Source organism: Talpa europaea (genome assembly GCF_964194135.1).
Source record: "Talpa europaea genome assembly, chromosome: 14".
Taxonomy (NCBI): Eukaryota; Metazoa; Chordata; class Mammalia; order Eulipotyphla; family Talpidae; genus Talpa; species Talpa europaea.
The window spans coordinates 27,515,769-27,536,395 of NC_140082.1; the positions used below are offsets into that span (position 1 = coordinate 27,515,769).

General features: G+C 33.5%; 1 protein-coding gene across 2 annotated transcripts in view; it reads left to right on the forward strand.

The window, feature by feature from the left end:
• MINDY3 (MINDY lysine 48 deubiquitinase 3) overlaps nt 1–20,627 on the forward strand; it is a gene marked incomplete at both ends in the record, with an annotated part of 67,361 nt that overhangs the window by 8,769 nt on the left and 37,965 nt on the right. Inside the window, 7 exons of one of the 2 annotated variants that reach the window (XM_084254461.1) lie at nt 3,693–3,772; nt 6,796–6,856; nt 8,494–8,667; nt 12,241–12,292; nt 13,162–13,276; nt 16,421–16,494; nt 17,295–17,374. The exons of the other annotated variant lie outside the window; for it this stretch is intronic. Of the exons in view, the coding sequence (XP_084110587.1) occupies nt 3,693–3,772; nt 6,796–6,856; nt 8,494–8,667; nt 12,241–12,292; nt 13,162–13,276; nt 16,421–16,494; nt 17,295–17,374 (636 nt within the window). The remainder of the gene's footprint in view (nt 1–3,692; nt 3,773–6,795; nt 6,857–8,493; nt 8,668–12,240; nt 12,293–13,161; nt 13,277–16,420; nt 16,495–17,294; nt 17,375–20,627) is intronic. 2 annotated transcript variants of the gene reach the window in all.

Consider the following 20,627-nt stretch of genomic DNA (forward strand, 5'->3'; position numbering starts at 1 on the left):
GTTGAGTTTATACAACTAAACTAAGTACTTAAGAATGAGAAGGATGCAGCCATAGGGAGGGTGGTAGGGAGAGGGAGAACATCTCATGCAGAAGGAATAGCAAATATCAAGGCCCCAGATAAAAACCTTGATGTTGTCTACGGGCCTAAGGTCATTGTAGAAGATGAAAATAAGAGTGAACTGAGGGAAGGTGGGATTGATAGGTCCGGGGTTGGGGGTGGGAGACTGAATAGGTAGAAGATGGGATTTCTTAGTGAAATTATTCAATATGAAACTGTGATGGTGTATTTAGGTCTTTATACAGCTGTCAAAAGCCATGGTATGCACAGCACCTTTTTTTTAAGATTTATTTTTATTTATGCATCTAAGAACTGAGGTGCAGGCCTGAGGTGCGGGGTGAGTGAGAGGATTCACCAGAGACAGTGGGGAATAGACAGGCAGATCTGCTGAGATAAACTGCTGAGGGGAGAGTGGGTGGGTGAGACAGGAGAGGTCTGCTGCACCATGTGCGTTAGCTCCCTGGCCTGAGATGGAACTCATAGCACAGTGGCTAGCGATAGCTTGATGGTGCTGAGACTTTAAACCCTGCACCACCAGGGAGGCCACCTTCTTTGTTTTTTATTAAGTACTGCTGTTTAGTAGGCATTTTGGATGCATTATTCAAGGAAGGTACAGAGATTTCACATGCAACCCCAGCCCCCCTCCCCATGATAGTCTCCTCTATTATCAATGTCCCCCACCAGAGTGCTACATTTGTTACAATTGATGAATCTACTTATCATAATTCACCCAAAGTTCCTAGTTAACTTTATGTTTCACGCTTGGTGTTGTGCATGCTATGGTTTTTAACAGATATAATGACCTATCTCCACCATGACAGTTTCATATAGAATAGGTTTACTGCCTAGGAAATCCCATCTTCCACCTATTCAGTCCCCACCCCCAACTCCTGGCAACCACTGCTTTTCTTAGTTTTCCATAATTTTGCCTTTTCCAGACTGTCTTATAGTTGGACTATCTGTAGCTTTTGTAGATTGGCTTTTTTCTCTTAGTAATATGCATTTAAGAAGCTTTCTGTTCTTTCATGGTTTGACGACTTACTACTTTTTAAAACTAAATGGAGTCCCATTGCGGATGTACCACAGTTTGTTTATACATCCACTCACTGAAGGACATCATGGCTCTTTCCAAGTTTTGGCAATTAACTGCTGTAAACATCCATCTGCCGGTTTTGTGTTGACATGGGATTTCAACTCCTTTGGTTAAATACCAGAGAACACTTGGTGAAATATTAGGATCTTTTTGTTTTTCCTCTTAAATATGTGAGATGCATGTTTTAATACTGTCTGAAAGAGATTGATAGTTAGAGAGGATGGGATGGAATGAGATACTGTATACTATTTGTTATTGCAACTGCTTTCTTTTTTTTTTTTTTTTAGATTTATTTTTATTTATGCATACAAGAACTGGGATGCAGGCCAGAGGTGCAGGGTGGGTAGTGAGAGGATTCACCAGGGACAGGGTGGGGAGCAGAACAGGCAGACCGACTGAAATACACTGCTCAGGGGAGCAGCAGGCGAGACAGGAGAGGTCTGCTGAGCCATGTGGGTCACCTCCCTGGCCATGAATTGAACTTGTGCTGCAGTGGCTGGCGATAGCTTCATAGTGCTGAGACTTAACCCCTTGCTCCACCAGGGAGGCACTCAACTGCTTTCTAATGTCTCAAGTTAGAAACTTCAGTCAGCTCTTAATTTCTTTTGTACTACACTTTGACCCCACTAGCATGATGTAATCATCAAATCTTACTTTTTACCTTAGAAATAACATTTGGGTATAATTTTTACTTTCCACACTAATGTTGCTTATATTTGATCAGCATCCTCTCTGTGGGGCTATTAAAACAGCCACTTTATCATTCTGACCCCATTAAAAAGCGGGGGCAGTTTAATTATATTGCTACTTAATATTGCTTATAGTGTGACTGGAACCATGGTCTCCTCCTTCCCAGTGTTAACCTCTTGTCACTTCCCCACCCATTTGCAATCTCCCCATCTTGGCCCCATACTTTCCTTCTGTTACTGTTAAATTTCCTTCTAATCCATAGACTTGTCCTGTTCTTACCATACCCTTTCCCTTCAGTAATCATGTTTTCTTTATCTGAAGGTCATTCTTCCAGTCTTGCCTCTCTGGAAAAATTCTGATTCAAAATCAGCTTCAAAGTCACCTGTTAGCAATTGACCCAGGCAGAATCAGTTACTCCTTTCTCTATCCACAATTGTTCTCTTTATACTTCTGTTACAACTTCAACTTACTACTTTATTTTCGTAATTATCTGTTTGTATCTCTGTCCTTAGCTGGACCCTGCAGACCATGAACTGTATCATTGATGCATTTATCCCAGCTGCTTGATATATTATCTGATGTTCATTAAATAATGGTTTGTTAGATGAATAACTGAATTATGATCATTAATGAAACTTTACAGGTTCCTTGTATGTTAGACCTGGAAGTGATCTTTTTAAAGATAAGTATACTGGGCCTCCCTAGTGGCACAAGGGTTAAGCACCACACTACAAAGCAATCCGCAGCCTCTGCAGCACGAGTTCGATCCCCGGCCAGCCAGGAAGCTATCCACATGGTGCAGCAGACCTCTCCTGTCTCACCCGCTGCTCCCCTCAGCAGTGTATTTCACACAGTCTGCCTGTTCTGCTCCCCACTCTGTCTCTTGTGAATCCTCTCACCCCCCGTATATCTGGCCTGCCCCACGGCTCTTGTATACATAAATAAATAAATCTTTAAAAAAAAATATATATATATACTGAGGCCTTGGGAGGTGCAATGATTTCCGGAAAGTTAGACACTCTCCTTACCCTTGACCCTGTGATTTTTGCAGGAACTTCTAGTTGCTCTCAGTCAGTACTGTTTGGGGAATATTTAAACTAAAGTAGAGCAAATGTGAGTACATTCATTATCTCATTATGTAGCCATATGGTCATTAACTTGTAAAAAAATAAAGTATTGAAATTTTAAAAAATACTTTTTGGAAAGGCAAATATAATATTGTCTTGGTAAATTTCATACTTTATTTTGTAGTCCTTCTTTAAGGGGTCCCTGGGTGTAAAATTGTGTATACGTGTGTGTGTATGTGTGTGTGTGTGTGTTCATGTACACTTATGAGGGGGAGTTAGGTTTTTTTTTTAAATATTTATGCATAGAAGAATTAGGGTGTTGGCCAGAGGTGCGGGGGGTGAGAGCATTCACCAGAGACAGAGCGGGGAACAGAACAGGCAGATCAACTGAAATACACTGCAGAGGGGAGCAGCGGGTGAGATAGGAGGGGCCTGCCAATGCCATGTGGGTAATCTCCCTGGCTGGGGATTTTGGGGAACGGTTTTTTGTTTTGTTTTGTTTTGTTTTTATATAATTCTTACATCATTTTTCATCTTTGTACAATGTATTCACTTTCATTTTGGTTATATTCCTCATAGAATTGCAGAGGGGGAGTTAGTTTTGTATCTTTTTTCAGAGGGTTCCTTTGTCCCCCTAAAAGTAAAGAACCACTGCAACTGACTGACTTGGAGTAGTTTTGCTATTGTGCTTTAGTGACCTTTCTCAGAATAAAATACATTAAAAATTATATAGCTGCTACTTGAATTATATTTTTAATCTTTGCTGCTTGCTTTCATTTTTAGGGTTTGTGTTTAGTGAATCAGAGGGATCTGCATTAGAACAGTTTGAAGGTGGCCCCTGTGCTGTTATTGCACCTGTTCAGGTAACATAGACTACTTTACCAATTCCTTAGAAGGACATTTCAAACATTTCTTACCTTTTTTTCATTTTTAAGGAAACATAATAGGTGTTTCCTGCCTTTCGGAAAATTAGGAAATAATGATCATGACATCTTTCTAATAAAATATTGTTAAGTAATAACATTTTATACTGTAGATACATACATGAAATGGTTATTATTTTCATTTGTTTGAAAATAATGGTATTTTCATTTGTTCTGTCTACAAAAATGGTTTTCCTAATGAGTTAAAAATGAATTGATATTTTCATGACAAAATTTCATAAATTTTTAAAATAAGTTACAGTAAATACTACTTTAGGCTGTAGTTTTTGTATTTTATATAAAATTGGTAGCAACTGGAATTGAATTTCCAAAGTAAAAACTTTTCCTTTTGCCCAGAAGATAGAGTTGATCTAAATTTGATTTTGACTCTTTATGTGTTACATTGTTTGACTTTCTAAGACTGATTTGCTGTAAACTTTTGCATTGTTAAAATCAGTAATTAAATTTTCACTTCACTATAGGACGTGTCTGAACAGCATTGTAACTTCAGGAGTGTTAAGAAAATAAGCTGGAATTTTATTTGTCTTAATCAGCACCTTTTGAAAATACGTATTTAATTTGATATTTATTATACATTGGGCATAAAGAATACATTTGTGAACTGTCAGCTCAAAGTAAATTTATCTCTCAAATTTCATACTCATATATTTATACTATTAAATTCAAAATGTGTGTCTCTGAAGGAGAAAAACCTTCCTTTCAGGGTTGATTCCAAAATACATTCTTTGTAGATAATTATTATATTTTTTTAAAATAGTAAAGTTGATTTTTACATTAATTGAACTATAAAAATAAAATTGTTTTATTTGAACCTTGTCTATAGGTATTGAATATAAAGAATAAAATTGTAAGTCAGTAATTAGAGCTGTTATGCTCTGTAACTGAGGCAAATTTTGATGGCCAGTAGTAACCTTGTTATCTGAATTTGAGTTTAATATTTACTTAAATATTTCAAGAAGACTTTTGTTTATAGTGATATTTTAATGTAAAAGTGAAGACTAAATCATTAAGAGTAATGTAGGAAATGAGCAAATACAGGTATTAAAATGTTTTTAATCTATAAAAATTAGAACATTATGCCTTTGCTACAGAAATAGGCATATTATGTAACCAAGTAGATAAATTAGTGTAGCACATTACATACAACAATTTACCAAGAATTTGTCACTTACCATGATTAAAAGGGAGCAATCAATGGTAGACGAAGGTGAAGTTTAATAAATGCCGTTGTATGACTGATTGGCTATTTAGGGGGAAAATGAACTTAGGTCATCTCATACCATGTGCCACATAATATTTAACCACAGGAAAACTAAAAGTATGTGTTAGTCCTTTAAGAGAAAAGATGACTTCCAAGTTCAGAAAGTATTTGCAGTGACACTGAGCAGTAAATTGATATTGTCTGTTATATGAAGAACTCCTATAAATTGGTTAGAAAAACATTATGGCCCCAGTAGTGAAATGGTTATGTATATTCAATAACTGTTGGATTGATGCTGGAACCAAAGAGTTAAGGTGTTCAACCTCACTAGAAATCCAGGAAAGTACAAATAAAAATAAAACTATTCTTTTGATAACTTTCTAATCTAAATACAAAATAACTGCCAGTCATGTAAAGATAGGATGATGCTGAAATGCTCACATTGCTTTTTTATACAAATTTGTATTTCAAATTTTAAGAAGGAATTTTACTTTATAACTGGAATTATAATAAAGCAGATTGTTGGATGCAGTAATTGTACTTTTATGAATCTTTCCTAAAATAAAAAAATCCTTAATGTGGGTAAGATTATATTTGAGTACTTCTAGTAGTTAAAAAAAAAAAAAAATTGCATGCAACCTAATATACAACAGAGTAAATTAAACATGTTACAATGTTTAAGTAAATTTTGATAGCTTGATAGAAAATTAGCAATAAAGAATTATAGATATGAATTCTGTGGGAAAACAGAAAAATGGAAAAATAATCTCATCCCACGTTTCTCACATGTAATAAAATTTAAAGCAGCATGGAAGAAAGACTAGATGGAAGAATATTAAAAATACTACCTGTGATTGTTGTAGTGATGAAATACTGAGTGTCCCACCTCACTTTTCCAAATTTTGTAATGTAGAAGCACTTATGTTACTGATTATTTTTAGTTAGTAAAGTAGTGCAACCAAGATGCAAATCTAGATTTATCTGCCTAAAAGCAGTTTTCACAACTGCTTTCAAACATAGGTGAGTAAGAAGCACTACACTATTTTCTTTTTCTTAGATCTACCCCTTCTTGAGATTCAGATACAGTAAGTGAAACCTAAGAATGTGCATTTTAAATAAAATGTCAGGTGACTAGGGTGCAACTAGCCCTTGAACTACACTGTGAGGAGGAAACACTGTGCTACATTGAAATGTTTTCTATCAAGTTACCAGTGTAACACAGTTGACTAACTTAAGGAGAGATTAGGCATCAATTTTATTTGATTCTTAAAGCTTTTTGAGTTAAACAAGGAGGTTAGGGGTGGTAAATCATTGTGGTATTCCTGTATCACAAATTAGAGTTTATAGAGCAGATTTTTGTGTTTAGATTTCTTTTCTTTCATGAAATCTAAGAAATGTAGACTTGTTCCAATGAAGTGACTTATTAAACAGAGCAATAAGTTTCTTTAATTTTCCAGTTAGGTGGCTGCTATTTTGAACCAATTCTTTAATTTGCCAGAAAATACATAATATGAAAGAAGACTAATTTTGTGGATGTAAAATCAAGTTTAGAATAGTATATTCTGAGTGAAAAATTATTCAGTTACTGTTGAATTGAATGGAAACCATTTGAAATCTTTATATTAAACTATTGAAAAGAACAGAAAGAAACAAATTAGTTTTCTCCAATTTTAAAGTAAAATAATGGTATGTAAGATATGGTTATCATGCATTCTAATAATTATGCTTTAACTGTATAAAGGCATTTCTTTTGAAGAAGCTCCTGTTTTCTTCTGAGAAGTCTTCTTGGAGGGATTGCCCAGGTATGATAGCTGTCTTTTATAAACTTTTCCTCTCTTATGATCAGTGCAGCACTGGCAATATTTAAATTGAAATTATCTATCTTAAAAAGTAAACTGTCACCGGGATACATTTTTCTTGAGGTTTATTTTTAATATGTTTGAGAAAGTTTCATGAACAGTGACTCCAAATATGCTTTTCCTAAGAAGTATGAGGTAGACGGTATAACAGAGAGTAAAACCTTTGGTCTCTTGCTAAGATACTTAATAGTTCATTTGCCTGAACTATATTAAATGATTGCATAACAAAGGGAATAGTCATTTATGTTTGTTTTGTCTTACTCTGTTCTGAGCAAGAACTCAGAATTATCTTTATTCCTTTATCTTTTGGTGTGATTCCTTACACAATACAAATAATACCACAAACCATTCTAAATTTCTAAAGAAGCTGTCATAGTTTCTGCAGTACAGTTAGGAGAGAGAGTGTATGGTACTTCCTAATAACAAATGTGTGCATTCCAGGTGACAATTTGCAAAGATCTTTCTTTCCCTTAAACAATTTTAATCTCACAATGAACCTCACAATAACTTCTAGAAGACAGTAGGCTATATTACAATCCCAGTTTTGTATATAAGGGCAAAACAGCTTCCACTCCAAATCATGCCCATAGAATCTACTACTGATCTTTGAATTTCAGAGATAAAATGTAACTGGTAAATATATTTTGTATTAAGAGCTGAAATGTCAGATTTTATTAGAACTGCGATTCTGTTCAGGACATACAATTAACATGAGTGGCTTATTAAGGAAATTTAAAATATTTCTTGCACAGAAATATATTCACCTTGATGACATTTCTACATATTGTTGTAAATGTCACAAATGCAGTGGTGCTTATAAAGTGAATGGCACAGTTCCTGTCTTTAAAGAAGTTTTAGCCTGTAAAAAGAAACAGAAACCCCCCCTTTTTTACATAGGCTGTGTACACATCTTATCTCCTTTGTCTGAAAGTTTCAGAAAGTGTTACTGCACCTGGAGGATAATACTACTTGAAAAAGGGAGAGTGCATTCGGAAGAAATTGTCTGTGCGTGGGTGTTATTTTAAAGTCTAATGCTCCAGTCTCTGGAGTACAGTATCTGTAGCTTTTGCATTATGTTGCATAATCACAGTGGCCCCTGCGGATGTAAAGGATTTGGTATTATATGTGCTGATGTGCTGTGTTATCTCATTGTCCTTACCCCAAAGGACAAGATCAGAGACATTTGATTAATTTAGAAATAGGGAAAAAATAGATGTCTCTTCTGGACCTTACATTGTACCTGATCCTGCAATAAAGGAAATGTTAAGACTTAAATTCTCTGTTTGCAGTTTAAGAACCAGGAAATCAGTATCAGGTAGCAAATTCTTTCTCACTTTTAATTCTGTATTTTTCAGGATATTTTTCCCTAATTACTGGCAGTTATTTAATAGTGGTGATTTTTTTAACCCTTAGGCATATTGTTTTTGTAAAATATAACTTAAAACCTGGATTTTATGGATTTCTCTCCCCCCCAACACACACTTAAAAAATTTGACTTTCATTAGTAATTAACACATTCTTAATGTTGTTCATGGCAGTATTTTTTTTTCCAATATAACTTATACTTTGGTTATTTTTAGAGGAAGAGCGGAAGGAACTCCTTTGTCATACCTTATGTGATATTTTAGAAAGTGCTTGTTGTGACAACTCTGGATCATACTGCTTGGTTTCATGGTTAAAAGGAAAGACAACTGAAGAAACTGCTAGTATTTCTGGGAGTCCTGCAGAGTCTAGCTGCCAAGTGGAACATTCTTGTAAGATATATTTTTATTTCCTGAAGTTATTTCTTGTACCTTTCTTTTACTAAAACTTAAAAATTTTTAAGAAAAAATCTTTAATTTTTGTAACATGTCTCTTTTAAACCTAAGCTTAATTCATGAGCTTTACTACTTTTAATTTCCCTTTTGATTATTTTAATTACTAGAGATTGTATTTTATTTTGAGAAAAAGATGCATCTCAAATTTTTTTTAAATTCTAGTTAACTTCTGCTTTATTGCAAAGCTCTCATTTATAAAGTTTAAAGAACATTTTACTATGTACTGTAATTTCATATACACCAATTTTTTTTGTTATTGGAAAAAGGAGGGTTTTTTGGTAGAAAATATTTTAAATGGTCTTAGTTTTTCCTTAAGCAAAGATGGGATATTGTTATTTATTATGTTACTTCTTTTTTCCTTGAACTTTTTAAAGATAGTTTTAATTATACCTTCATTTAATTTGTTCAAACTTTGAATATTTCTCTTTAAAATAAGGAGTTCATAAAAACTACACATTCTATCTTTAGCCTTTGAAAATTCTTAGGTAATTCACCTAAAACCTGCCAGATTGAACTAGTAAAATGGAAACTTCTGCTGATACAGCAGCTAAAGAGTTGCTTTTGGGTAATTATAAAAACCAGTGGTTTGTAATGAATGGTTTGTAACTCTAATTTTTATTTGGTATATAATTTAAAAGACACATTTTAAAAAATCATTAGTCTAAAAGCTAGTATTGTAATTTCAGTTTGCAGCTCTAAATTTTGTTTTCTATCAAATTTTAGAAACTAATTAATGCAATTAGAGAATTATTAAGCTTTTGGACACACATTGTATAAAGGTGTAATTTTTATGGTATCAGCAACCAAAAGGAGTGGAACCAAGCTGTAAAGGAATATTAAAGGGATTAAAAACAAAACATGGTGCCTGGGAGAATTGGTGGTGGGAATTCTATGGGGATTACACTTGAGAGGAGAAAGCAAACATTGTATAAAAATGAACAATAATATAAAAATATATATATAAATAAAATAGCTTAAAAATAATAAAAGTTTCTAATTAAATGTAATGCCTTGCACCGCTGGCCTACACTCAGTTCTTGTATGAATAAATAAATAAAAATTTTTTAAAAAAATATATGATCTCCCCCCCCAAACAATTGCTGTTCTGTTTTTCCATTATAGGAATTACCTTGTTAGTAGGTAGGTTTTGATGATTGGTAGTTCCAAATGCTTTATGCTGAATAATATAGGTGCGCTTAGTCTGCCTATTGTATATTTTGTTAAGTCATCTTTACAGAAATTTTTTAATTGATTTCTACAAAGTAAATTTCAGTTGCTTGTGATATACACTGGCTTTTATGTAGGACTAGCTGTGGGGCATTTGCCTCTGAGAGCTAAAATGTCTCTGAATTCAGTGTCTTCGCTCTTCTACTACCTGAGTAGTTACAGTGGCAAATTCTAATAGTAATAAATTTGCAAGGAAATATTTTTTAATCCAGGCAGCTGAATGAAGTTTCCTTTTCAGGCCTTTCAAACATAGCCTTTCAAAAAGAATTTAACATATCTAGAGTTAATAATGAAGATTGAAGAAAACAAGGGGAAAGTATTCAAAAGTGATAAAGATGTCATTAATAATGGATGTAGAATATTTTCCAGATTTTACTGGGTTGCAGCAAACATGCTGAACAGTTTCATTTAGAGTAATAATATTTTGGGAGAAGAATAGTTGAACTAAGTTATTTTTAAAAATGTGCTAAAAGCCATTCTTTGTAAGATAGTAAAATCTTTTTTGTATTTTTTCATTAGTGTTGAGATAGTATGCTGTGTGATCACATGAATATGCAGTATATAGCTGTAATTATAAGTTAAATTGCTCTGTTTAATGGCCTCATAATGTACTAATGGTAACTTCAGCAGCTGATTTAGGTGAACATACTATATTGAATCCTCCAAAACATGTTTTAGTAATTTTTTAATTACTAAATTAAAATCATAAAATCATATTTCAAATCTTTTTTTAAGTATATAAATTTGGAAAGTTTTGTTAACTGAAAATTTGAGAATTTTCCTTAGATGTTGACAAATGAACTTATATTAAAATTTTTACACCATATAACAATCTATTTTACCTGTTCTTTCCTTTATTCCCAGCTATGTTCTTTTTCTTGTGTTTTATATTTTCTATCATCTGCCTGCTAAGCTTTTTGTTTTGCTTGCCTTTTTTCTCTAAATTACTATCTTTATGTCTACTCTCATAATGTATACATAGTAAAATTGTTTAGATATTCAAGCACTGCAGAATAATTAGTACAATTTTGAAAAGGTTAGGTAGAAATTTTATTTTTTCCTGAAATTTTAAATGTGAAGAATTACCCCCCTCCCCATCACTATTACATTCTGTACAAACATTTATTTCATTGGCTTGTGTGGTGTGTATGGTTTTGGCTTATCGGTAAAGCACGATTGTTTGCAGTAGTGAATACTCAGGTTCAATTTCAGTTTGTTTCCACAGAAGATTCTTTAAATTCATGTGAACAAAATTTAGGAAGTAATTTCAAACATTTGAAAATTAAAACCAGACTTCGAAAAATTAATGTAATTGGCATTTTTAATTATAAATAAAAATATTTATATGATGATAAATGATTTATATAATCATTTAGATCTGTAGTGAGTATATTTGAAAGAGCTAACATTTTCTTTATAAAATACATACGAAGTTGTTCATTGTGACAAATCTGAGGAGGCATTTTGACTAGTATATGGCATCTTAAAGACTATCTTGGGTAGTCAAGATTACTTGGATTGAAATCTCATCTCTGCTCTTTATTGCCCTGTGCTGTTGGGAGGATTCTTTTCTGTTCCTCAGTTTCTTCTGTAAAATAGGGAGAGTAGGTTGTTGTGAAGATTAAATGAGGTAAGACATACAGAACATTTAGAAAGGTTCCTGGCACTTAGTATAAGTGCTGAATAGATACAACCTTTGATTTAAATGCTTTCTTTCATTTTTAAAAAAATTTGTAACTGTACTGTATTAACAGTTTGTTACAAAAGTTACACAAAGAAATGAGGAAACAAACTTAAAGCTGTTGTTGAACCTGTGTAGTTTTAAAATGCTATGCCTTCTTATACACATTTGTTTATAATTAAGAATTAAAACTAAAGATATTTTATTATAAAGAAGGAAGATTAGATTTTACACAGATTGGATCTGTGCACTAAAAGATTATTTAAAAGTGCAGGACACATTACAATGATGTGTGAAGCACTGTGAATGTCAATTGCTCATATTTTATAAATTATCTAGACTAACTGAATGAAAAGAAGTACTTTTTTATTTATCACCCCTCTACATTCTCAGTATTATATCCATTTTAGTTATAATCATGGTAACCAAGATCTTGAAATATAAATTTATGTAAAAGTAAAATTAAAAAAAAAAAACAGAATTTTAAGGGAGTAAGGAAATAGGGAAAATTTTGATTGCTTGAAAGTATTTACAGCCTGCTGTGTGTATCTTGTGTCATTTATTTGCCATGTGTAGTGCTGAAAAGTGTCTTTTATGTATAGCTGCCTTGGCTGTCGAAGAGCTTGGCTTTGAGCGATTTCATGCATTAATTCAGTAAGTAACATTGGAACATTTAAAATACTTCTTGTGGACACATTGCCATTTTAAGTCTATTCATATTGTGAAAAGGTACTTAGATTTATTATGCTTGAAGAATTATGTTTTAAAATGTAAAAAAAAGTTTGTATACTTGTTCACTTCTAAATTAACTATCAAAATACACTTTGTGGACATTAAAAGCTTTTTCATCATTACAAGAAAAATCATTTTAGCATAATGTTTCTATGTCCTAAGTGAATATAAAGATTTCTACTAGAATATATATTTGAATTATTATTTATTTGCCCAAATGTGCTTTCTATAATTTTAATTAAAATATAATTTCATTAAAGCATATAAACTTTTTATTACAAAATGAAAGATAAGGATAGTTGTGTTGATAGAATTATAGGTGGCATTTGAAATTACAGCATTATAATAATTTAAAAGCCACAGACATGCACCTTATCTTTTGTATCCTCACACTTATTAAATAATTTTGGGCTTTAAAAGTCAAGTCTTCTTTGTTAATAAACTCCCCTTAGAAGAAAGCCACTTTGTTCTTTAAGTAACACTATGATTATTGCATTTATTGATGCCCAGATAGTTTACCTGAAAGATGATGAGATTCTTTGCCAAGTAAACATTCTATCTTAATGGTTTATATGTTTTATAGTCACAGTTGTCAGCAATAGTTTTGGCTTTTAATAGCTAAATTTGTATTTGACAATTTGAGGCACTTAAAAAAAAAATCCCCTGCACACACACACACAAACACACACACAAACACACACACCTTAATGTAATATTCAACGTAAATTTCTCCCATTTATGAATGTAGTAAGCTCATCATGGTACTAATCCTTAATTCTTTTTCCCCCCAGAAAAAAGTCATTCAGAAGTTTATCAGAATTAAAAGATGCTGTCTTGGATCAGTATTCAATGTGGGGAAACAAATTTGGAGTATTGCTTTTTCTGTATTCTGTGTTACTCACAAAGGTTTGTTTAAGAAGATGCTTCTTCTAGCTTTTATTAGTTTGAGTTTAGTACTGTTTTTCCTGCTATGAGTAATTTTATTCGTGATGCTATTTCTAACTGTCAAAATGTAACTCTCACGTGTTGATAATAAGGAATCAAATTCTCTTTCCTCATCACTTGTTTGTTAACCATTTTCAAATTTACTTTGACTTCTGATATTCTGGGCTGCAGAGAGTTATCAGTAATGTTCTCATGAACAGAAGAATACTCAGTTCTTCTGAATTTTATTTTCTTTGATCTGAGTGATGTCTGACACTTGACCTTTTACAAAACCCTTCTGTAAGTTCATTGTAACCCTCTCCCTTTCTTTTCTGATAAATCACTGTACTAGTCTTTCTATAATGTCTCACAATTCCTTTTCATTTATTTTGATAATTTTATTTCTGTCCTTATTTGTTCTGCTCCTTTCTTCAGCTTTTATTTTCCAGAAATTTCAGTCCCTGGTGCTGTATGCTTTTTATTTTATGGGTATCTTATACTTACTCAGTTTACCTTTATGTTTTTAATTGTGTTGTGTGTATTTCTAATCTTACCCATTTTCCCCAAATGCCCACCTCATATCTCTAGTAACCTGTTTCAGCTGAGTATCCTACTAGATTCATCATGTCTGAAATCAAACTTCTTTCACTTGACCAGTGTTTATCAAACATTGACTTTATGCTAGGGTGTGGAATAATAATATGGGATGCCAGTTGTTTTAATGGTTCCTTTGGTGATGTTAAAAAAAAAAAATAATACTGCCATTTTAGCAATGTTTCATGCACAAAGCATAGTAAAAAGAATGTATGTCTAAGTTTATTGGATGAAATCAAGGGTAAACTCTATATAGTAAGGATCATTGATAGATCATATAAGGATCATTGATAGATGTAGTGTCTTGATGGATGAGGAGACAATCTTGTGAACAATAAAGGTGTTTCCCAAGCAACTGCAACAACAATATAAAGGCTTCATGAAATAGGTGTATAATACATATTTGCGGAACTGTAAGTAGATCATTATTAATGCAGTATTGTAGATGGTATGACTGGGTATTTACATAAAGAAGGTACCTAAAAATACTTTAAACTGAAATTAGAACCAAACAAAAATTTTGAACAAGGAAGTAACAAGATGTTTCTGTTGATAAAAAATTCCTTAAGTTGGAGAAAGCGTTAAGCCAGAGGGTGTTGATGTGTGGAGTATAAGACTAGAGTCAGGAGAACTAGAAATGTGGTTATTGAAACAGGTGAATCTAAGCGAGGGCAGGGACCTTGGAAATTGAAAAGAAAAAGCATATTTAGAAGCATGTTTTAATTTAAGAACTTAAAAACATTTAGGGACATGTTCATGAGAAAGAACCAAGAATATTTGACAGTTGGTTAGATATGGTGAACAGAAGTGACATTGATATCTAAAATGACTGATTTCTTAGGAGTTTGTCTTGACTGTACATTATTCCCCCAGTTTTCATTCTCAAAACATCTGATAACTCCTCTGTTGCCTTTTATAGGGCAGTAAATCATCATGTCTGGGCATTCTTTCTTGAGCTGGTCTTTGAAATAATATCCCCCAATGATTATGTAATTTGGTCATACTCATTTTAACTTATCTTGGCTTGTTTTGTATTGATTACAAGGAAGACAAGTGCAAGATTTCGTACTTGTTTGTATCTGCCTACAATATTCGCTGTAATTAAATACATATATGTATTTATGCCCAACAAGGTAGGTTTATTAGGGGAAAAGAAGGAAAGGCAAAGACAATGCTTGCACAAACACAAGCAGGCAAAAAGAGCTGCCAGTATTTTGATTTTTGATTAATGATTTTAATTTGTAGAATAGGCCTATAATCTGATAGAAACAATGGTTAAATGATATGCATAGCACAATGAGTGGCACTTTTCTTTGTCATTTTGTGGTTGATGAGGTTAAAATGTGTAGGTCTCCCTTGGGACTTTGGTATCCTTTGGAGGTATTTAAAGTTATCAAAGAAAATGATTTCTTCTTGTCCTCCAAATTTACATTTTATTTTGTCAGTACACATTCAAGTTACCAGTGTTTGTGAGAATGCACAGTCAAAAATATAATTCCCATTTCCATATGTACTAGCCGTACCTTTTGTGCATTTAATTTATACCTCTATTAGTACTCATGTGTTTATTTCCAATAAGTTTTTAAATAACATCAGATGCTTTAGCAGGTGCATTAGGCTTGAATTTGTTAGTCTAAAGTGAAATGATTGTTAACTTTTGGATTAAATAGTTTTCTTTTCCCTCCTCTTGAAATATAAATGCCATCTTTTTATACCCCTTTAACCAATATGTCAACATTAGCTCCATTACCATGAGTCAATTTAGGTTCTTTATATGGAGTCTAAGAAAGAAAAAGTATTCTTGAAGGGTCTACTAATTACTGTTAATGTGTTAAATGCACCTCTACTTCAAAATCTTGGAAATTCTTTGTTAGAAAAGCTACATAAATGTAGTAAGTCCTCATTTAAAATCATAAGCAGGTTCTTGGAAACTGCAACTTTCAAGCAAACGTAACAAAACCTGTTTTGCCACAGACTAATTGATTTAAGTGAATGTTAAGTTCCAGTGGCATATTTCTGATCACAAAAGTATCACCAATATTTTAAATAAAAACCCCAAACACTACTAATATCAAACAGTAATTTGTATTTCATTAGTTCATGTCCAACCTGCTTATTCCAGTTCAGAGTGCAGGTGGCCAAAGCCTGTGCTTGCAGCTCAGGATACAAGGTAAAGCCCAACCCTGGAGAGGATAATACAGGGCATATTCACACCCACACTCACACTGGGACCTCATATGCACATCTTTGGGACGGGAGGAAACTCCAGTACTCACAGGAAACCCACACAGAGGGAGTATTTGCACGCTTCACCTAGGCCATAGAACCTGTCACGAATTGATGATTCTTATTCTTTTTTTTTTTGGATGATGATGATTTTTCATCAGCATAACAAAGACATTGAATGAGATGGCATTATTTGAGGACCTGCTGTGTTTGTGTTTTGTTTATAGTACAAATTGGACAGTTTTTAAACAACCATAATTTAATTTTTAGTTTTAAGGATAAGCAATGAGTTCTTGGTTTCTTTAGGGCATCGAAAACATAAAAAATGAAATTGAAGATTCAACTGAACCTTTGATAGATCCTGTATATGGACATGGCAGGTAATTAACTAAAATCTATTATCTCTTAATAGGCTTTAGTTTTGAGGAACCTAAGATGAAACATAGCTGAGTCAGATAGTTTTGCTTGTCATCATTGACATCATTAACTCTATGAATTTGAGTAGTGTGTTTTATGCATAGCTTGCTTTATTTATGAAATGTTAACTTCCATTTAAGGTTTACCTATGCATTGCATTGTGGAATATATTTTGTTTTAAGATTGAAAACAGGATGTTTCAACAAATTCTGTTGACTTATGAAATTTTCTAATGGATGAAATTTATTCATTTGACTTAAAATATATCCTTACCTATTGGTAAATGCTTTCCTCCTTAAGAGAAAAAATTTTTCCTACCCTTCCCTCTCAAACTTTTATAGTTATTTCTACTAACTAAAATCTATAAAAAAAAGTGATTGTTAATCCACTCTATTACATATGTTCTCTACATCTTTCTGCCTCATTTAAATTTCACATAGCTTCCATCAAACACAAAATGGCAATTATATATGTATTTTAAAGATAGTTATAAGTATTAAGTAAATCTATTTTTTCATGTGAAAGCATGGATAACGTTGTTTATATGATATAGAATTTATATGATACAGAACAATGGATACCAGTGTGGTGATTCATTTAGGAAGGCTGTTTCTTTAAGTGTATAACATGAAAAATATTAGATTTTCCCTTGGTTTCCTAAACAATAATTTAATGTAAAAGACCATTATTTTATGCACAACCATAGGAATTATTTATTTTGAAGATTATTCATATTTTAATTACTTCTTAACTTTTTTAATAGCCAAAGTTTAATTAACCTCCTACTGACTGGACATGCTGTTTCCAATGTATGGGATGGTGATAGAGAATGCTCAGGAATGAGTAAGTATATCCTTTATTGTGTTTACCTCTTTTATTTTTAATTTTTTTGTTTTGTTTTCTATTTTTTTACATCATTTTTCATTTTTGCACAGTGTATGCATTTTCATCTAGGTTGTAGTCCCCATACAATTCCCACCCCCCTTATTTTGATCCTAATTCCTCTTCCCCCCCCCACACCCCCCTCTTAGTGTGTCTCTGGTTTATAGTTGCTTGTTGATTTTGATTTTCACTTTATTATAATTAATCTTTTTCCTGATCCTTTATTTAGGTTTTCTAAATTCCTGTTATGAGCGAGACCATCCGGTATTTTTCTTTTTCTTTCTGACTTATTTCGCTGAGCATGATCCCTTCCAGCTCCATCCATGTTGCTGCAAATTGCATGAGTTTATCTTTTTTGATTGCTGAGTAATACTGTATTGTGTATATGTACCACATCTTCTTGATCCAGTCATCTATTTTGGGGCATTTGGGTTGTTTCCATAGCTTAGCTATTGTAAATAGTGCTGCTGTAAACATAGGGGTGCAGGTGCCCTTTGGAATTACTGTTTCTGTGTCCTTTGGGTAAATACCTAGGAGTGGAATTGCTGGATCATATGGAAGCTCTATGTTTAGTAGGTCAAGAAATCTCCACACAGCTCTCCATAGTGGTTGGACCAGTTTGCACTCCCACCAGCAGTGCAGGAGAGTTCCTTTTTCTCCACATCCTCACCAACATTTTTTGTTGCTAGTTTTTTTTACTGTGTGCCATTCTCACTGGTGTAAGATGGTATCTCATTGTAGTTTGTTTTGCATTTCTCTGACTACAAGTGATGCTGAACATTTTTTCATATGCCTATTGGCCATTTGAATTTTCTCTTTGAAGAAGTTTGTTTTTAGCTCTTCTGCCCATTGTTTATCTCTTATGATTAAAATTTCACTTTAGTACAGTTAAATATTTAATGGTTCTACATCTATTTAATGGGTCTACATTAGTTAGAAGGTTAAGATAATTGCTTTGTGTGGGGAAGCACTTTACATCCTTAACAGATTTCAGTTCCACCCTACCATGAAGAGCATAGACTTTGGAAGCTGACAAATTTGGGTACAGACCCCATGTGTATGCCTTTATTCAAGTTACTTAATTTCTAATGCCTTCAGTCTTCTCTAGTATAAAATTGGGGCAATAGGATAAATTTCTTCAGGGAAGATCTTGTAATATAGATAAACCTGGTACATATTTATTCAGTGGTACCTATAAGTCTGGGATACTATTGCACTTTGTTTAAAATTGAGAATTGCAAGAATTTTGAATTGAAATACTTGCTTTGAAATACATCGTGACTTACTCCTATTTTACTTTCAATGTCATACTTCCTTTCAAACATGGGGGAAATGTTTTGTTGAGAATTTTAAATCACTACTTCCATTTCTAGTGTCAGTTATTTCCTATAGTTTCATATGTTCCTAGGAACATTGAAATGAAACACATTTGGCCAGTCCATCCAGTTAAGGAAAACTGATACACAGCTCTGAATAAAATTCCCTTCAGCTTAGCACATGATCAATCTACATTAATTTACTTATTCAATTTATACTTAATACCTACTATGTACTTCGTATTGAAGTATGTGATACAAGATAGGGGAAAATCCCTATAGTTCACAGGGAATTTTATTTCTATCCGGTTGTTGACTAATGACACAAACAAATATGATAGAGAAAATAACTACTGCTTTCTGCTCCCAAACAAATATATGAATGTGGATCTTATATTTGAATTTTTCTCACATTTTAGAAACTTTACAAGTTAATGAACCATAGTTTATTAATAGAACAGGAAAGGATATAATATTAAGGAAAAAAGTCAGTAAAAATGATAGAACTTTAGAATTAAAAAAGCACCTCAACATGCTTCATTTCACTGTTTAAGAAATTTAAGGAGGCCTCCTTGTTGGCCTAGGGGTTAAGTCACAACACTATGACTGCCAAGGCCTGAGTTTGATTCCCCAGCCAGGGAGCTGACTCAAACGTGATGCAACAGACCTCTCCTGTCTCTCCCGCTACTCCCCTCAGCAGTGTATTTCAGTTAATCCACCTGTTCTGCTCCCCAATCTGTCTCTGGTGAATCCTCTCACCCCTGGCCTACACCCCAGTTCTTCTACATAAAAATAAGTAGAAATTAAAAAATTTATGAACTCCCTCCCTACGTTATATAATATGTAAAATGATCCATTTAGTGTGATGATATTAAACAATTTGCAGATTTCTGGTAGAGATCAAAATTTAATAAATAAAATTAATGAACAAAAAAACTACTCAAGTTATGTTCCTCTATTTTCTGTAATTGAACCCATTCTATTTTTTTTTTCTAAAGGTGATTTTTTTTTAAAGATTTGTTTATGCATGTAAGAACTGGGGTACAGACCAGAGGTGCGGGGGGTGAGAAGATTCACCAGAGACAGAGTGGGGAGCAGAACAGGCAGATCCACTGAAATACACTGCTGAGGGGAGCAGCAGGCGCGACAGGAGAGGTCTGCTGCACCATGTGGGTTTCTCCCCAGCCAGCCAGGGATCAAACTTGTGCTGCTTTGGCTGGCGATAGCTTGATAGCACTTCTTTCTCCACTGGGGAGCCCTGATTTTTCTTTTTATTATACATACAAGAACTGGGCTATAGGTCAGAGGTACAGGGGGTGAGAGGATTCACCAGAGATACGGTGGGAGCAGAACAGGGGGGGTCTACTGAAATACACTGCTGAGGGGAGCAGTGGGCAATATAGGGAAGGTCTGCTGTGTCATGTGACCAAGTGGATTGCTGCCTGACCAGCATGGGATTGAACTCATGCCGCAGTGGCTGCCAATTGCTTGATAGCACTGTCTTTAATCCCTGCGCCACCTGGGAGACCCTGTACAAATTTTTGTGTTTGTCTCTTAACTTTTCCTTGATACATGCCTAGGAGTGGAAATCTTGAGTCATAATAATTCAGTGTTAAACCTTATGAAGGGAACATTTATAAAACTTTGATAGAAAATGCCAAGTTGCATTCTAAAATTAGGTACACTGACTAGAAAGTATAACTTAGACTCCAACATTGCAGGACAGTTCCTATTTTTCTGCGTTTTGTCAGTTTATTGACGAGTGGTAACCTGTTGTAATTCACATTTCTCTGATTCCTGTGAGCCAGTGCTTACTCATCTTTTAATGTATTTGTCATTTTTAGTGTTTCTTCTTTTGGAAATTGCCTCTACCTTGTGGCATTTTTAAGAGAGGGGTT